Genomic DNA, 12,112 nt, shown 5'->3' on the forward strand with positions numbered 1-12,112 from the left:
CAAGCGGACACGGCCCCGGCCCATAAATCGGAGTGCTGTCCTCGCTGGGGTTCCGTAGACGTCGCCATGAATTCAGAGCAAGTGCTGCCAAACTAGACTTGCAGGCTGATTCTGGTGACAGATAAAATCTGGACACGGTAAAATCAAAGCATCCGGGAAATAGAGAAGTTGGTTACTGGCCACCAACCCTCAGACTACAAAGTGGCTTATTGTGGAATGGTTTGCGCTGTGCCCCAGGGCGCTGTCCTTGTCCCCTCCTTTGATATGAATGACAGATGGGGGGGTTCATGCCTTACCCATTCCAAAAGGATCTGAGGCCATTTATAAAAGAAACAGGACTAGATAGGAAAGATGCCGATCACTTTTTTTTTTATTTATTTTTTTAGATGGGAGAGAATCCCAAGCAGGCTCCGTGGGGCTCCATGTCTCCACCTTGAGATCATGACCTGAGCAGAAATCAAAAACCAGATGCTTATGCAGCTGAGCCATCCAGGTGCCCCTGCCAGTCAGATTTTTAGATAAGGGGAACCTCTCGGAGTGATGACAAGTTAGGATTCAGACAGACACGTCTATAGGCAGAAGTTAAAGGTAAGGTTGTTTGAGAACTCGGATTGATGAGTACAGGAAAGTTCAGGGTTACAGAGTAGCCTGCTCCTGTCACAATTCTGTGTGCGCGTAGTAAGTGCTCATGATGTCAGGAGCCGGTAACGTGTCCTCAGTCAACTCCAGCGTAGTCCTGGCTGGGGTGGCGGACACAGATTGCGTAAGATCGGTTCGGTCCCCCGTGTCTGTCGGCGATCCTAGAGTGCTCCGTCCCATCATGGTGCTCAGGTGGGAAACGGGAGGCTCCCCGACAGACGGCGCGCCCATCTGCAAGAGGAGAACAAGAACCGGAGGACCAGAGCTGTGCCATGCGGGAAGAAGCTTAAGGGGCTGAGAAGACTCAGGGAAAACCGGACACCACTTTGGAAGAAGAAAGGGTTGTCCAGTGAGGGACGCGCTACTCCCCCCAGCCGGGCAGACCCGTGGCCAACGAGTAGACAACAAACTCAAGGCCAGTTTCTGGCTACTAGGTGTTTATTCTGTTCCCCAAATACTAAACTGCTTGACATGCAAGGCCAGGGCTGGAAGCTAGTCTAGTCAGGGGTCAGAAATCAGGCAACAGATGCGGGTGGTGCCATGAGAGAAGTACTGGGGCCCATCCCCACTACCCAGAGAGGAATGGTTAACCGTAACGGAGAGGAAGGCAGGCAGGGTCGCATGGAGAAGGTGACCCTGGGACCGGGCACTCACAAGGTGGCCAACAACCGTTGAGGTTTCACAAGCCCCAGATGCCAGTGGCTATTCCGAAGCGTCACTTCGATTATCTCGGTAGACCATCTAAGAACTACCAAGTACGTGCTTCTGTTTGCCCCACCTACAGACGGCGAAACCGAGGCACAGCGTTATTAAATGTTACCTGCCAAAAGTCACATGGCCAAGTGTGTGATTCTGATCCATTCTGACCCAAGGAGGTTGCACTTTGCCAGTTTTCTGTCTCGCCTCCCCAGTGCATTGGCCAGGCGGACGAGGGTGGGGTAGGGCACCCCGGAGCAAAGCATCTTTAAGAAAAGGCCATCGTGGAATAGGATCGCACTTTCACAGCGTATATTCAGGTTAAAGGTATTGGAATTTGTGGTTCACGAGGCTCTTGGCTAGAAGGAAGCTGGGAGGACGCGGGGGACCAGGTGGTGCGGGATCCTGCGGGCCCCTAACCCCTCTTCAGGGAACGGGTGACCACTCAAGCAGTTGCAGAGAAGTGACATGATCAGATTTGTGTTTTGGGAAGCAATCGTGATGTCTGTGCAAACATGCCAGCAGGGGTGCAGGTGAGAGAGCTGAGAGCCTGGGCCCCGTGGAGACCGGAGGTGGAGGGTGAAAGGTTGAGGGAGAGTCCGTGGGCCCGAGGGTGGACAGAGCGTGGTCCCGCAAGTGTGACAGCTGACAGGGGCTCCGCGTAGACCCCACTGCCCTTCCTCAGGCTCCGGATAGCAAAGCAGCCAAAGGTGACCGCTAACGACAATCCTACTGTTTGGGAGTTCCTCCGCTTCCGCCGCCGGGCTGGCCGGGGCAGGCCCACACTAGCATCCAGCAAAGACCCTCGCGTCCTTCTGTTTTGTTTTGGGGAAGTTTTATTTTTGTGGGGTTTTTTGTTTTGGGGGTTTGGGGTTTTTGTTTCTGAGTAGGCGAGAAAGGAGTGGCATTACTGTTATTTTCCTAAAAGTGCGCCTTCTCCTGGTCTTTCAGCCCCATCCGCCCTATGGCAGGTGTGCTGGCCGACTCGAGGGCCCGGGCGCCCTTGCTCCAAGTGCCCAGTTGCCCTGCGGGGGCCTGAGCACAGCTCCCGGGGAGGGGGAGCCGCGGTGGGCGGCGTCCCCTCGGATGCTCGGTCTCGGCGCTTGTAGGATGGACAACTGGTCCCTGCCTCACAGTTGTGGGTAGAATTAAAGATGACTTGGGCGAAGCGCTCCGCCCACCAGTAGCTGGGAGCTATGTTGGGCTCCTGTCCCTGACTCACTGGGTGAGGATGACTCAGTGCAGCTTCACAGATGCTGCTGCTAAATCGGGGTCTCCGAGAGCCCTCGGGAGGCGGCTCCGAGGAGGAGGAGGAGGAGGAGCTGCAGCCCGGCCCCCCGGGCCCTAGGAGCGCTAGGAGCGGGGCGCCTCCCTCCACCTGCTGCGCACAGGTTCTCCGGGCCGCCGCTGACCTGGCCTCACCCGACGCCCCGCCCGTCTCCTTATCCCAAGAACGCAGCCAGATTCCTCGCACTCTTGCCTTCGCCCTGCGCGGTGGAAAGCAGAGCCCCTAGAGGAGAGGGGCCTGGCGGAGCCCTGGGGGGCGCCTTCCTGCGGGAAGGGCGGCGCGGTCCCTGGGGAGGCCGGCCGCTGGGCGCCGGGGCTCCGAGCATCGCTGCCTGTGCCGGCCGCACCGGGCGGGGACCCCGGGGCTGGCCTGCGGGGCTCCCACACGGTACCTTGCCTCGCGGGACGACCCGGGTCTGCATGATCCCAGAAGGGGGACGGGTATTTCCCAGCACTGTCAGGGGGACAGAGGAGATGTGGCGGGGCCCTTGCTCCGGGTCCGTGATCGCAGATCTCCCCTGATCCATCCCCACCGCCGTGGCTGCCCGCCCCATCCCTGGCCCACCGAGCGCCCTAGGGAGAGGTGGGACACGGGCGGAGGGAGGCGGCCGGTGGGTGCCCCCTCACGTGACCCTGAGTAATGCTCTTTCCACTGAACCGCGAGGGAGAGGGTGGGCCAGCTGAGCGAGGATTCTGGAGGGTTCCAGTGGGTTCGGCCCTCGAGGAGGCCCAGCCCAGGGGTGGCTGCAGACCAGGAGGGGGTGGGTAGGGTGCCCCTGGCTGTGGCTCAGAGGGACCGGCGCCCCCCCTCCCCCCGCTTCCATCCTGGCCCTGCCGGGCGACTGGGGGCAAAGCCACTTGCGTTGTCTGTGCCTCCATTTGCTCTGCATCCCGGGGGCATCCTGGGGGTTAAAGCAAGATCAGTGAGCGGCCAGGGCCGAGGCAGCGCTCACCGCGCGCTCTGGTCCCTGCAGAGCTGGTCACTCCGCCGAGGCCCTGTGTCCCTGCGCGGGCGGCGGTTCCCACCTGTGCAGTGAGCAGGGACGCTGGGCTGAAGACAGGGACCCCAGGTGGAAGGGACCCGCGGCGGCCTTGGGCGGCAGCCTCCCAGGAGAGGGAGCGGGGAGCACGGGGAGGGCCGTAAACAGAACCGGCTTCCTTCCTTACCCTCAGATCTCAAAATAGCACTGTCTGCCCCCACCCTGGCCAGCTGGCAGGGGTGCAGTCTGAGCAAGGTGCCATTTAAAGCCAACCTGGCCCTCCCTGTCTGCCCCACTGACTGGACCGGGCTCCCGAAGCCAGGCCCCGGCTGCCCCCAGGGCAGGCTGTTCCCAGATGCCACCCAGAGCAGCGGGGCTAACCCCTCCTTCCCTGGGGCCCAGGCTGCCCCTCGCCTCCGCAAAGAACCAGAGGCCTGGCGTCCTGCAAAGGCGTAGCTAGAAGAGTGCTCCTTCCTACCAGGAGCGGGGGGGGCAGTGAGGCTGCTCCCTGCAGGCCCGCACCCACCCCGGGCCCCTCCTGCCCACAGGACAAACTCCAGGGTCACCGCCTTTAGTTTGCACTAAAGAAAGAATAAAGCTAGACATCAGGGAAGACCTTAGGTCGCAGGAAAGGCGTCTGTGTATTTGGGGACGGTGGGGGCCAGGAGATGGGGCTCCTTTCGTCCCCAGCTAAGCCATGAGACCTCGGCCACGTTTCTGGCACTCTCCTGGGCCTGGGGCTCCCCAGCTCTGGGTTGCAAGGAAGAGTCCCTGTGTCTCTGACACCCTGGAGTGGGTGTGATGAGATTAAATCAGAAGGAGGAAAGGGCTCAGGGTCCTTGGGTAAGAAAGGAACGCATAATTACCCATCTGCAGGAGGTGCCAGAGGACTGCTCGGAGGAGGAGGGCTGGAGGGTGCACCCTCTCCTGAAGGAAGCATGGAGGCAAGCAGGGGAGAGGAACGGAGCTCCCCTGCCTCACAGTGGCCCAGAACCCCTGAGCCGGACACCTGGGTGGGGCAGGAGCCGCTGCAACGGAGGCTCCAGGGCCCTGTCCTGGGAAGGCAGGAAGGCCTGGGAGAGCCCGGGCCCTGCTCCGGGCCCTGCTCCGTGGGCTGCAAGAGGGGGGTTGGGAGGAGCCCTGGGCTGGTCACTCAGCCCAGGGAGAGATGACTCAGCAGCGCTTGCCTGGGTACCACAGCCCCCGGCAAAGCCCAAACTGGGTCACAGGCCCGGTCCTGGCCGCCCCCACCCCCGGCCGGCTCGCGGTGGCCTCCCCCACTCTAGTTGTGCCGCCCCCCCCCCAGTCTCCTGCCCGGGAAGGGCTGGGCAGCAGGGTTCCGAGTACGTGCTCTGTGTGCCAAGCCCGGCGCCGCCGAGCACTTGAGACCTGTCCCCGCAGACGCAGGCGGCGACTCAGGGGCCTGGATTTGAAGTCGCACAAGCCCACCCTCAACCCCACCTGCGTGAAACGGGGAGAATTCTCTTCCAGCCTCTGTACAACGGGGCGGACTCATTTGCAGCGTTGGCCGCCGGCAGCATCAGCGTCGTATTCCAGGCGGGGAGAGCCCGCTCCTGGCAAAGTTGGCAGTTGTCTCCTCTGATCACAGATTAATTACGGTGCCTCCCCTTTTCCAGGAAAGCCTCTGCCCCTCACTGGGGCCCGGGAGGAGGCTCCTGGGTGCCCGGAGAGGACGAGGTCCCGGGAGCCCCGGCCAGCCTCAGCCGCTCCCCAATCCCACGCAGCCCCTTCCCACCCCGCCCAGGTCCACGGCCTCGGCCCCCCAGGCGGCGCCAGCCCTGCCAGTCCTCCCCAGGCCGCCCTCCCGCCCGGCCCCTGCGCAACACTGAGGGCCGCACGTTTTCCTAGAGGTTTCCGGTTAAAGGCTCCCCGCCGCCGACGCGGGCTAGGTGGGCGGCCCCTGCAGGCCTCACCGGGGCCAGGTTGGAGGAGGACCAGCTGGGAAATAAAGGGAAGAAGCAGGAAAGCAGCTAGAAAAGGAGGCGTTTCGGGAAGCACGGGGCCTGGGCTTGGGCTTGTTTGACGAGGGAAGACTTGGGGTTTCGTTTTGGGTGGGAAACAAGCTGGTAAGAAAGAAACGAAGGGCACTGAAGAGATGACGCAGAGATCACACGCGGTCTCGAGTACCCGGGGGAGCATCAGCCTTGGCCAGGAAGGGACGACCCTGCCTCTGAAAGTCCCTCAGCCCACACGGGTTACGTCCCGCAAGGCCCGGTGACAGTGTGGACGCAGCGGCCACGGAGCTTGTGCCTAGGAGGGCGTGGACGGGACCGGCACGCGTGCAGGCTGGTGGACACAGGTTGTGCCCGCGCCTCTGCTGCTGCACCTGGGCCGGTCCTGTGCCCGCACCTGCCATCACGTGCCTGCCTACCCCAGCTCCGGGCCGGGGTGCCAGCGCCCAGGGGCCCAGGCCGTCCTCTTCCCGCTGCGCTTCCCTAACTTACTGACATTCTGCCGGGCCTGCCCTGCACTGTCTGGTTCCGTTCCTGGGACACAGAGACTCACTGTCCACACCCCTGCTCTTGGGGAAGGGGATCCGCCTGGATGACTGGAGCCCCCCATCCCCTGGTGGCAGTATCTGGGGCCAGGCCTACGCTCCTGTGAGCCCTGGCCTCCCCGCCAGTCAACAGGGTTGATGAGGACAGGACACCTGTCTGCTCTGCTGCCCGCGGGCTGCAGGGACCTTCCATGGGTAAACGTCCAAGTGCCCTGGCAAGGGTGGCACCGCCGCCAGGCCTTGACTGAGCCCTTGACTTTGTCCGTGGGGTGGCAGGCGGTCCCCGGCCAGCGCCCCCAGGTAGCTGACAGCACACATTTGCAGGGGGACTGACTGCCCCCAACGTGGTCTCCACCGTGTAGCTCCTGTGCCCCGCCCTTGGGCCAGGGCGGGATCCGCAGGGTCAGCCCTGAAGGAAGGGGACCCGATGGGCGTCCGGCCCGCGGCTCGGGGTGGCCCCAGCCTGTCGTGGGGCGATGAGGCCACGGGCTGGTGCCCGCCGGCGCTGTCCACTGCGGGGGGGGGGGGGGGGGGACGGGAGCCGGGGCAGCTGGCAGGTCCGGGCCTGCGGGCACCGCGGACAAAGCGGCTCTCAGCCGCCTCTCAATGGGGGCCTGTGTTCTGGGTGGGGGCGGGGTGCCCTCGGCCTCTTGCCCCCCCTCGCCCCCGCCGGACGTCCTGGGCGGGACCCTGGGGCGGGGGAGGTCCTGCCCCTCTAGGGCGCCAGGCGGGGACGGGGATCGGGGTTCCTGGGCGGCCGCGGGCTGGGTCCCGGCGGGGGAGGGGAGGGGAGGGGGGAGGGGCGAGGCGAGGGGGAGGGGGCGGGCGGGGGGAGGGAGGGGGAGCGGAGGGGCGGGGCGTGCGCGGGGGGCGGGGCTGCGGCGGCCCCGGCCGTGGTCCCGCCCCGCGGGAGGCGGGAGAGGAAGGCGCGGCGGGCGGCGGGCTGGGCCCCGCGGCTGCTCCCGCCGGCTGCGTCCTGCGCTCCGGGCTCCGGCGGGGCCGACCGCGCCCAGGCCCGGCCATGCGGCCCCCGGGGCTCTGCGGGGCGGCTCGGCTGGCGGCGGCCGCGGTGCTGGTGCTGGGGGCGCCGCTGGGTAAGCGGGGGGGGGGGGGGGGAGGGGGAGGGGCGGGGGCGGGGGCGCGGGGGCCGCGGGGGGGGGCGGGGGGGCGGGGCGGGGGGCGTCCCCGCGGCCCAGCGTCCCCCGTGCCCGCAGCGCTGGCGGCCGAGGACTGCCTGTGGTACCTGGACCGCAACGGCTCGTGGCATCCGGGCTTCGGCTGCGAGTTCTTCACCTTCTGCTGCGGGACCTGCTACCAGCGCTACTGCTGCCGCGACCTGACCTTGCTCATCACCGAGAGGCAGCAGAAGCACTGCCTGGCCTTCAGGTGCGCCGCGCCCCGCCCCGCCCCCGCGCCCCGCCCCGCCCCGCGCCCCTCCCCTGCGCCCCCCGCCCCCCGCCCCCCGCGCCCCGCCCCTCCCCTGCGCCCCCCGCGCCCCCCGCCCCGCAGCCCTGCATGAGGCTGGGCCTCCCCGTCCCCTCGGCCGCCCTGCCCCCGCCCCCCCCCCCCCCCGCCCGCCGCGCCGCTCGCAGCTCAGGACCCGGAGGCCGCGGCTGCAGGTGCCTCCCGAGGGGCCGCGGTGCTCGGGCTCCGAGGCGAACCCGGGAAGTCGCAGGCCGGGAGCGCGGGCTTCTGGGAAGTGTCCCCTAAGCTGCCCCCCCTCCCGGGCCTGGGCACGCCCCGGGGACCCAGACTCAGCCCGCTCGGCCCCCTGCCGGCCGGAGGCGGAGCACAGGCCCGTGGTCACCGCCGCCGACCCCTTCCTGCGACTGTCACAAGGTGACGGGCCTGTTCTCTGTGCCTCAAGTCCCAAGACCATAGCCGGCATCGCCTCGGCCGTGATCCTCTTCGTGGCGGTGGTGGCCACCACCATCTGCTGCTTCCTGTGCTCCTGCTGCTACCTGTACCGCCGGCGCCAGCACCTGCAGAGCCCGTTTGAAGGTGCGTGCGTGCGGCGCGGCGGGGCCAGGTGGGGCTGGGCTGCACCCCGGGGGGGGGGGGGCCGCCGGAGGGCTCGGGGACGCGGCCCGGTGCGGACACACACCCGCCAGCCTGTGACCCCAGAGATCACATGTGAATGTTCGGCTGCGCCCCGCAGGCCCTCCGTCGACCTGGCATGCGTGCAGCGGGTACGTGCACGCGTGTGACTCTTGGCCAGGGCACGAGGGGGCCTGCCGCCAGCACGAACCACGTGTACTGTAGAGCACGATGCAACGGGCACCTGCGTGGTGGCTGTGACCGCACACGCGCCCACACACCATGGGCGTGGGGGCGGGGTGACACTGCCTGGGCATCGGTGCGGGAGGGGCAGGCTGGGTCCCCCCCACCCAGTGGCAGCTCTGCAGATTAGGGCACCAGGCCCCAAGCTGGCCTGTCCTTGCCCAAGTGGGACGTTCCCCGGGCTGTGTTCTCTGGCTCATGCGGCCTCTGAAACCTGCTGAGGGGAGCAAACCTGCACTGCCTGGCCACGGGGCCATGTGCACGGCTCCCCGCCCGCCCGGCTGCCAGCGGGCTCTGGGGGCAGAGGCGGGGAGGGGGCGGGGGCAACCTGGAGCCTGCCCATGCTGGGCCCCGGGGCCTTACCTTGGTTTCCCACGGAGCTGCAGTTTTAAATGCACATCCTTTCCCCCCCGCTAGGCCAGGAGATCCCAATGACAGGCATCCCAGTACAGCCAGTGTACCCATACCCCCAGGACCCCAAAGCTGGCCCCGCGCCCCCACAGCCTGGCTACGTGTACCCTCCTAGTGGTCCTGCTCCCCAGTATCCACTCTACCCGGCTGGGCCCCCTATCTACAACCCTGCAGGTAAGTGAGTGATCCGGAGCCTCCTACCTGCCCCATACCTCTGTGCTGGGACCCCCCTGCCCCTCGCTCACCCTGACTCCCCTCCCAGACATCTGCCTCAGCTGGAACCCTCCAGGCTACTCTTCCCCGTGGGTGCTTCCCCGTGGGCCTTCAGAATTGGGGATCCCTTCACATCCTCCTGTGCCACCCCTGACCCTCACCCTGTCTCCTTGGTTTGCAGCTCCTCCCCCCTACATGCCACCACAGCCCTCCTACCCGGGAGCCTGAGGAACCAGCTGTCTCTGCTGCCCCTTCGGCGATGCCCCCTCTCCTGTATCTGCACCTGGCCCTGGGGGGGGCAAGGCTCCTCTACTCAGCAGGCCGCAGCCCAAGCCAAGCCCTGGGTCCTCGGGGCGATGGAGCGCCACCCAGGGTAGTAGACCAGGAGCTGAGCTGGACCTTGGCCGCAAAGGAGGGGCGGGTGGGGAGGGCTTGGGATCCGTGGACTGTTTTTACCTGGGCCTAGAGAAGGACACGAAAGCCTGGGTCAAGGCCCCTGCTGTCTCGGAGTCCCTCTAGGTCCCGGGTCCCAGCCAGGCGCTCTGGGCCTGTCCTGCTTGCTCGCCGCGGGCTGGAGCGGGCCGGGCAGTGGGCTCCCTGGGCGGTGGGCGCAAGCCCTCTCCCGGCTGCCCCTGGCCGGAGCCCCGACCTCTGGATTAAAGCTGTCAAGCTGTAGTCATGTCGTCGCCTCATTGGGCCCGTCCTCGCCTTCCAGGAGCTCTGCCTGCAGCTGGGCCCTGGGTCCTGCCTGGGCCACATCCTGGAGCCCAGCACTGTCCTCGCCCCTTCCGCACCGAGCAAGCAGCCCAGGCTCAGGGCTCCCGGAGGGGTTCCCGGAGTCCGCGAGGTGCATTTCGCCACAGCTGGAAGGAGGGTGCCCATCCGCCCTACAGAGACACACCCCCCCCACCCCCACCCCTGGCTAGGGGTCTGGCCCCGTGACATAGAAGCCACTGCAAACCGTGCACAGGCACCTTCCCCTCCTCGGGTACGCGTGGCTTCCTATGTGGGTGCCACCTCTGGGTGTGTGACCCTGGGGGTGTCTCTGAACCCGGTTTCCTCAGTATCCCCGGAGACAGTGCCTCGGGGCTGTAGTGAGGGTGAACCCTGTACATGGGACTGTGACCCCCCTGCCCTCCCTTCCTGATGACGGGGGCTCTAGGAGCCAAGTGGAGACACCGGGCCACTCGAGGCTGATGCAGGGGCTCCCGTCAGTCCCCTTGGGTCACCAGGGGACCCGAAGACATTAGCCGTCGTCGTTGTTGTCCCCAGGACGCCCATGCACCTCTCTACGCTCAGCCCTTGCCTTGTTCCCTGAGAACCTGGGTCCTTGTGCTCTCAGGACTTGTGTGGCGGGCGACAGAGCTAGAGAAGGAGGTTTTTTTTTTTTTTTTTTTTTTTTTTTTTTTTTAAAGATTTATTTATTTATTCATTCAGAGAGAGCGAAGAGAGAGGCAGAGACACAGGCAGAGGGAGAAGCAGGCTCCATGCAGGGAGCCCGATATGGGACTCGATCCTGGGTCTCCAAGATCACACCCCAGGCTGCAGGCGGCGCTAAACCGCTGCGCCACTGGGGCTGCCCGAGAAGGAGGTTTTATAGTTTTTAATTCAAGTGGGAAAAGTGCCAGTGCGGCTTGGCAACAGCAGCACCCACCACCCAGCACCCATATGCTCGCCCCGCCCGCCTTGTGTTCCAGCGGGGTGCTCACTGCGCCCTCCAGCGCCCACCTAGGGTGGGGGGGGGGTGTCGCTCCGGGCCAGCAGCAGCAACAGCCCAGCTCCCTCCCTTCGCAGTGAAATTTTCGGGGGTCCCAATGCCTCCGGACCAAGCGGAGGAGGGGAACCTAATGCTGGGGGGACGAACTGGGGTCACAGCTGCTCATCCACCTTCTCGCTGAGGCGGGGACACACTTTAGGAGACAGGTCACCAGGTCAACCCCAGGTTGGAGACCCCCGGCTCTCCTCCCTCTCTCCCCTGCGGCTGGGGGGCCCAGGAGATTGGGGACAAGGTTCCTGAGTTTTCCTATGAAAAGAGGCATTAAGTGGATGCGCGCAGGTCAGAATTAATTATCCTCAAATCCGCAATCTGCCGATTAGAAATTGCTCTGTGGCCTGGGGCGGAAGGCGGGCTTATCCCAGTCCTAGCGCCTCCCCTCCCGGTGGGATGGAGTGTCCCCTCCGCAGCAGCGCCTGTCACCTAACTCCACAAAGCACCGAGAATCCTAAGGAAGAGGGGGAGACCATGACGGAGCGGGCTTTGCTCGCCCTGAGAGGCCCGCTCACCTCCCGAGCTCTAAACAGGGCAGGTCCCCCCCCACCTCTCCCTGAGCTTCCTTCCAGGACCCCCCCACCCCCCCCACCCCACCCACCCCACCCCACCCCCCGCCAGCCCGGGCGGGGGGGCAGCCGGAGCAGAGTGGCAGCTGCCCCCCATCCTCCTGCTCGGCAGCTAGCAGCCCTGAAACCAGGCGGGCGCCCTACAAGGGTTGGGGAGCACCGACTCAAGGATTGGGGTGTCCAGTGGGGCCCTGCCCAGTGGCCAGGGTGCGCGAGGACCCTCACGGGAGGTCTGGGAGGCACTGTCGGGGGGCACTCAGCACGCAGCACTCCGCACTAGAGCAAGTACCTCTTTCTTGGGCTTAGGCACCTGCTCAGGCCGGGAGGGGGAGGCTGAGGTCCTCGGGACCGGAGAGCTAGGGCAGGGGTGAGTGAGAACACAGAGGGACGGGGAGGGGGCGGGGAACAGCGGCCCGGAAAGCTGACCCTCCGGGCAAGGGGGCGAGGGAGGGAGAACCGAGGGGTGGTCGGAGCCGAGAGGTGCTCTGGCCTGGCCTGTGCGGGGCAGGGGAGGGGGAGGGGGGCCCTGACCCGCCCTCCCAGGCCCCCAGCCCGCCCTCCGCGGGCCCTAAGCGGCAGCGGGGCTCAGGCTGCAGACCCTGCAGGGGGGGGGGAGCGGGGGCTGCGAGCCAGGAGCCTGGGCCCGGGTCTCACGCGTCCCGGGAGTGGCCGTGGTCCCGACCGGACCCAGCTCCTCGCTCACTGGCTTGTTGGGCTGCGGCAGGATGTGGGGGCCCCCAGCAGCCCCGGC

At 66.1% G+C, this 12,112-nt stretch overlaps 2 protein-coding genes across 6 annotated transcripts; one reads left to right on the forward strand and one right to left on the reverse strand.

The window, feature by feature from the left end:
• Nucleotides 1-352: 352 nt before the first annotated feature.
• On the reverse strand, nucleotides 353-6,616 carry LOC129505826 (basic proline-rich protein-like). 5 transcript variants are annotated; one of them, XM_055319081.1, is made up of 7 exons: nucleotides 5,064-6,616; nucleotides 4,469-4,716; nucleotides 4,219-4,352; nucleotides 3,485-3,524; nucleotides 2,816-3,076; nucleotides 1,294-1,417; nucleotides 353-870 (listed from the first exon to the last, which is right to left on the reverse strand). In XM_055319081.1, the coding sequence occupies exons 1-7, from the start codon at nucleotides 5,141-5,143 to the stop codon at nucleotides 828-830; spliced, it is 930 nt and encodes a 309-aa protein (XP_055175056.1). In that variant the 5' UTR covers nucleotides 5,144-6,616; the 3' UTR covers nucleotides 353-827. The 5 variants fall into 5 exon arrangements, 3 of the variants coding, with proteins under 3 accessions (XP_055175056.1, XP_055175058.1, XP_055175057.1); XR_008663605.1 differs by lacking the exons at nucleotides 3,485-3,524; nucleotides 4,219-4,352 and adding an exon at nucleotides 3,576-3,648; XM_055319083.1 differs by lacking the exon at nucleotides 4,219-4,352 and having other exon boundaries at nucleotides 353-1,417.
• A 439-nt stretch (nucleotides 6,617-7,055) lies between these two features.
• Nucleotides 7,056-9,699, forward strand: SHISA4 (shisa family member 4). Its single transcript, XM_055319326.1, has 5 exons — nucleotides 7,056-7,214; nucleotides 7,335-7,506; nucleotides 7,988-8,121; nucleotides 8,818-8,985; nucleotides 9,206-9,699. The coding sequence occupies exons 1-5, from the start codon at nucleotides 7,142-7,144 to the stop codon at nucleotides 9,250-9,252; spliced, it is 594 nt and encodes a 197-aa protein (XP_055175301.1). The 5' UTR covers nucleotides 7,056-7,141; the 3' UTR covers nucleotides 9,253-9,699.
• The last annotated feature ends 2,413 nt before the right edge of the window (nucleotides 9,700-12,112 follow it).

Source organism: Nyctereutes procyonoides, unplaced genomic scaffold (assembly GCF_905146905.1).
Source record: "Nyctereutes procyonoides isolate TBG_1078 unplaced genomic scaffold, NYPRO_anot_genome, whole genome shotgun sequence".
NCBI lineage: Eukaryota > Metazoa > Chordata > Mammalia > Carnivora > Canidae > Nyctereutes > Nyctereutes procyonoides.

Excerpts from the sequence above, each read along its gene's own strand:
- SHISA4 (XM_055319326.1), top strand. The coding sequence starts at position 7,142 with ATGCGGCCCCCGGGGCTCTGCGGGGCGGCTCGGCTGGCGGCGGCCGCG. Across the intron at positions 8,122-8,817 it reads CCTGCAGAGCCCGTTTGAAG|GCCAGGAGATCCCAATGACA; the intron begins GTGCGTGCGTGC and ends CCCCCCCGCTAG. Across the intron at positions 8,986-9,205 it reads CCCTATCTACAACCCTGCAG|CTCCTCCCCCCTACATGCCA; the intron begins GTAAGTGAGTGA and ends CTTGGTTTGCAG.
- LOC129505826 (XM_055319081.1), bottom strand. The coding sequence starts at position 5,143 with ATGCTGCCGGCGGCCAACGCTGCAAATGAGTCCGCCCCGTTGTACAGA. Across the intron at positions 4,353-4,468 it reads CTGGCACCTCCTGCAGATGG|AGCTGGGGAGCCCCAGGCCC; the intron begins GTAATTATGCGT and ends CTTGCAACCCAG. Across the intron at positions 871-1,293 it reads CAACGGTTGTTGGCCACCTT|ATGGGCGCGCCGTCTGTCGG; the intron begins GTGAGTGCCCGG and ends CTCCTCTTGCAG.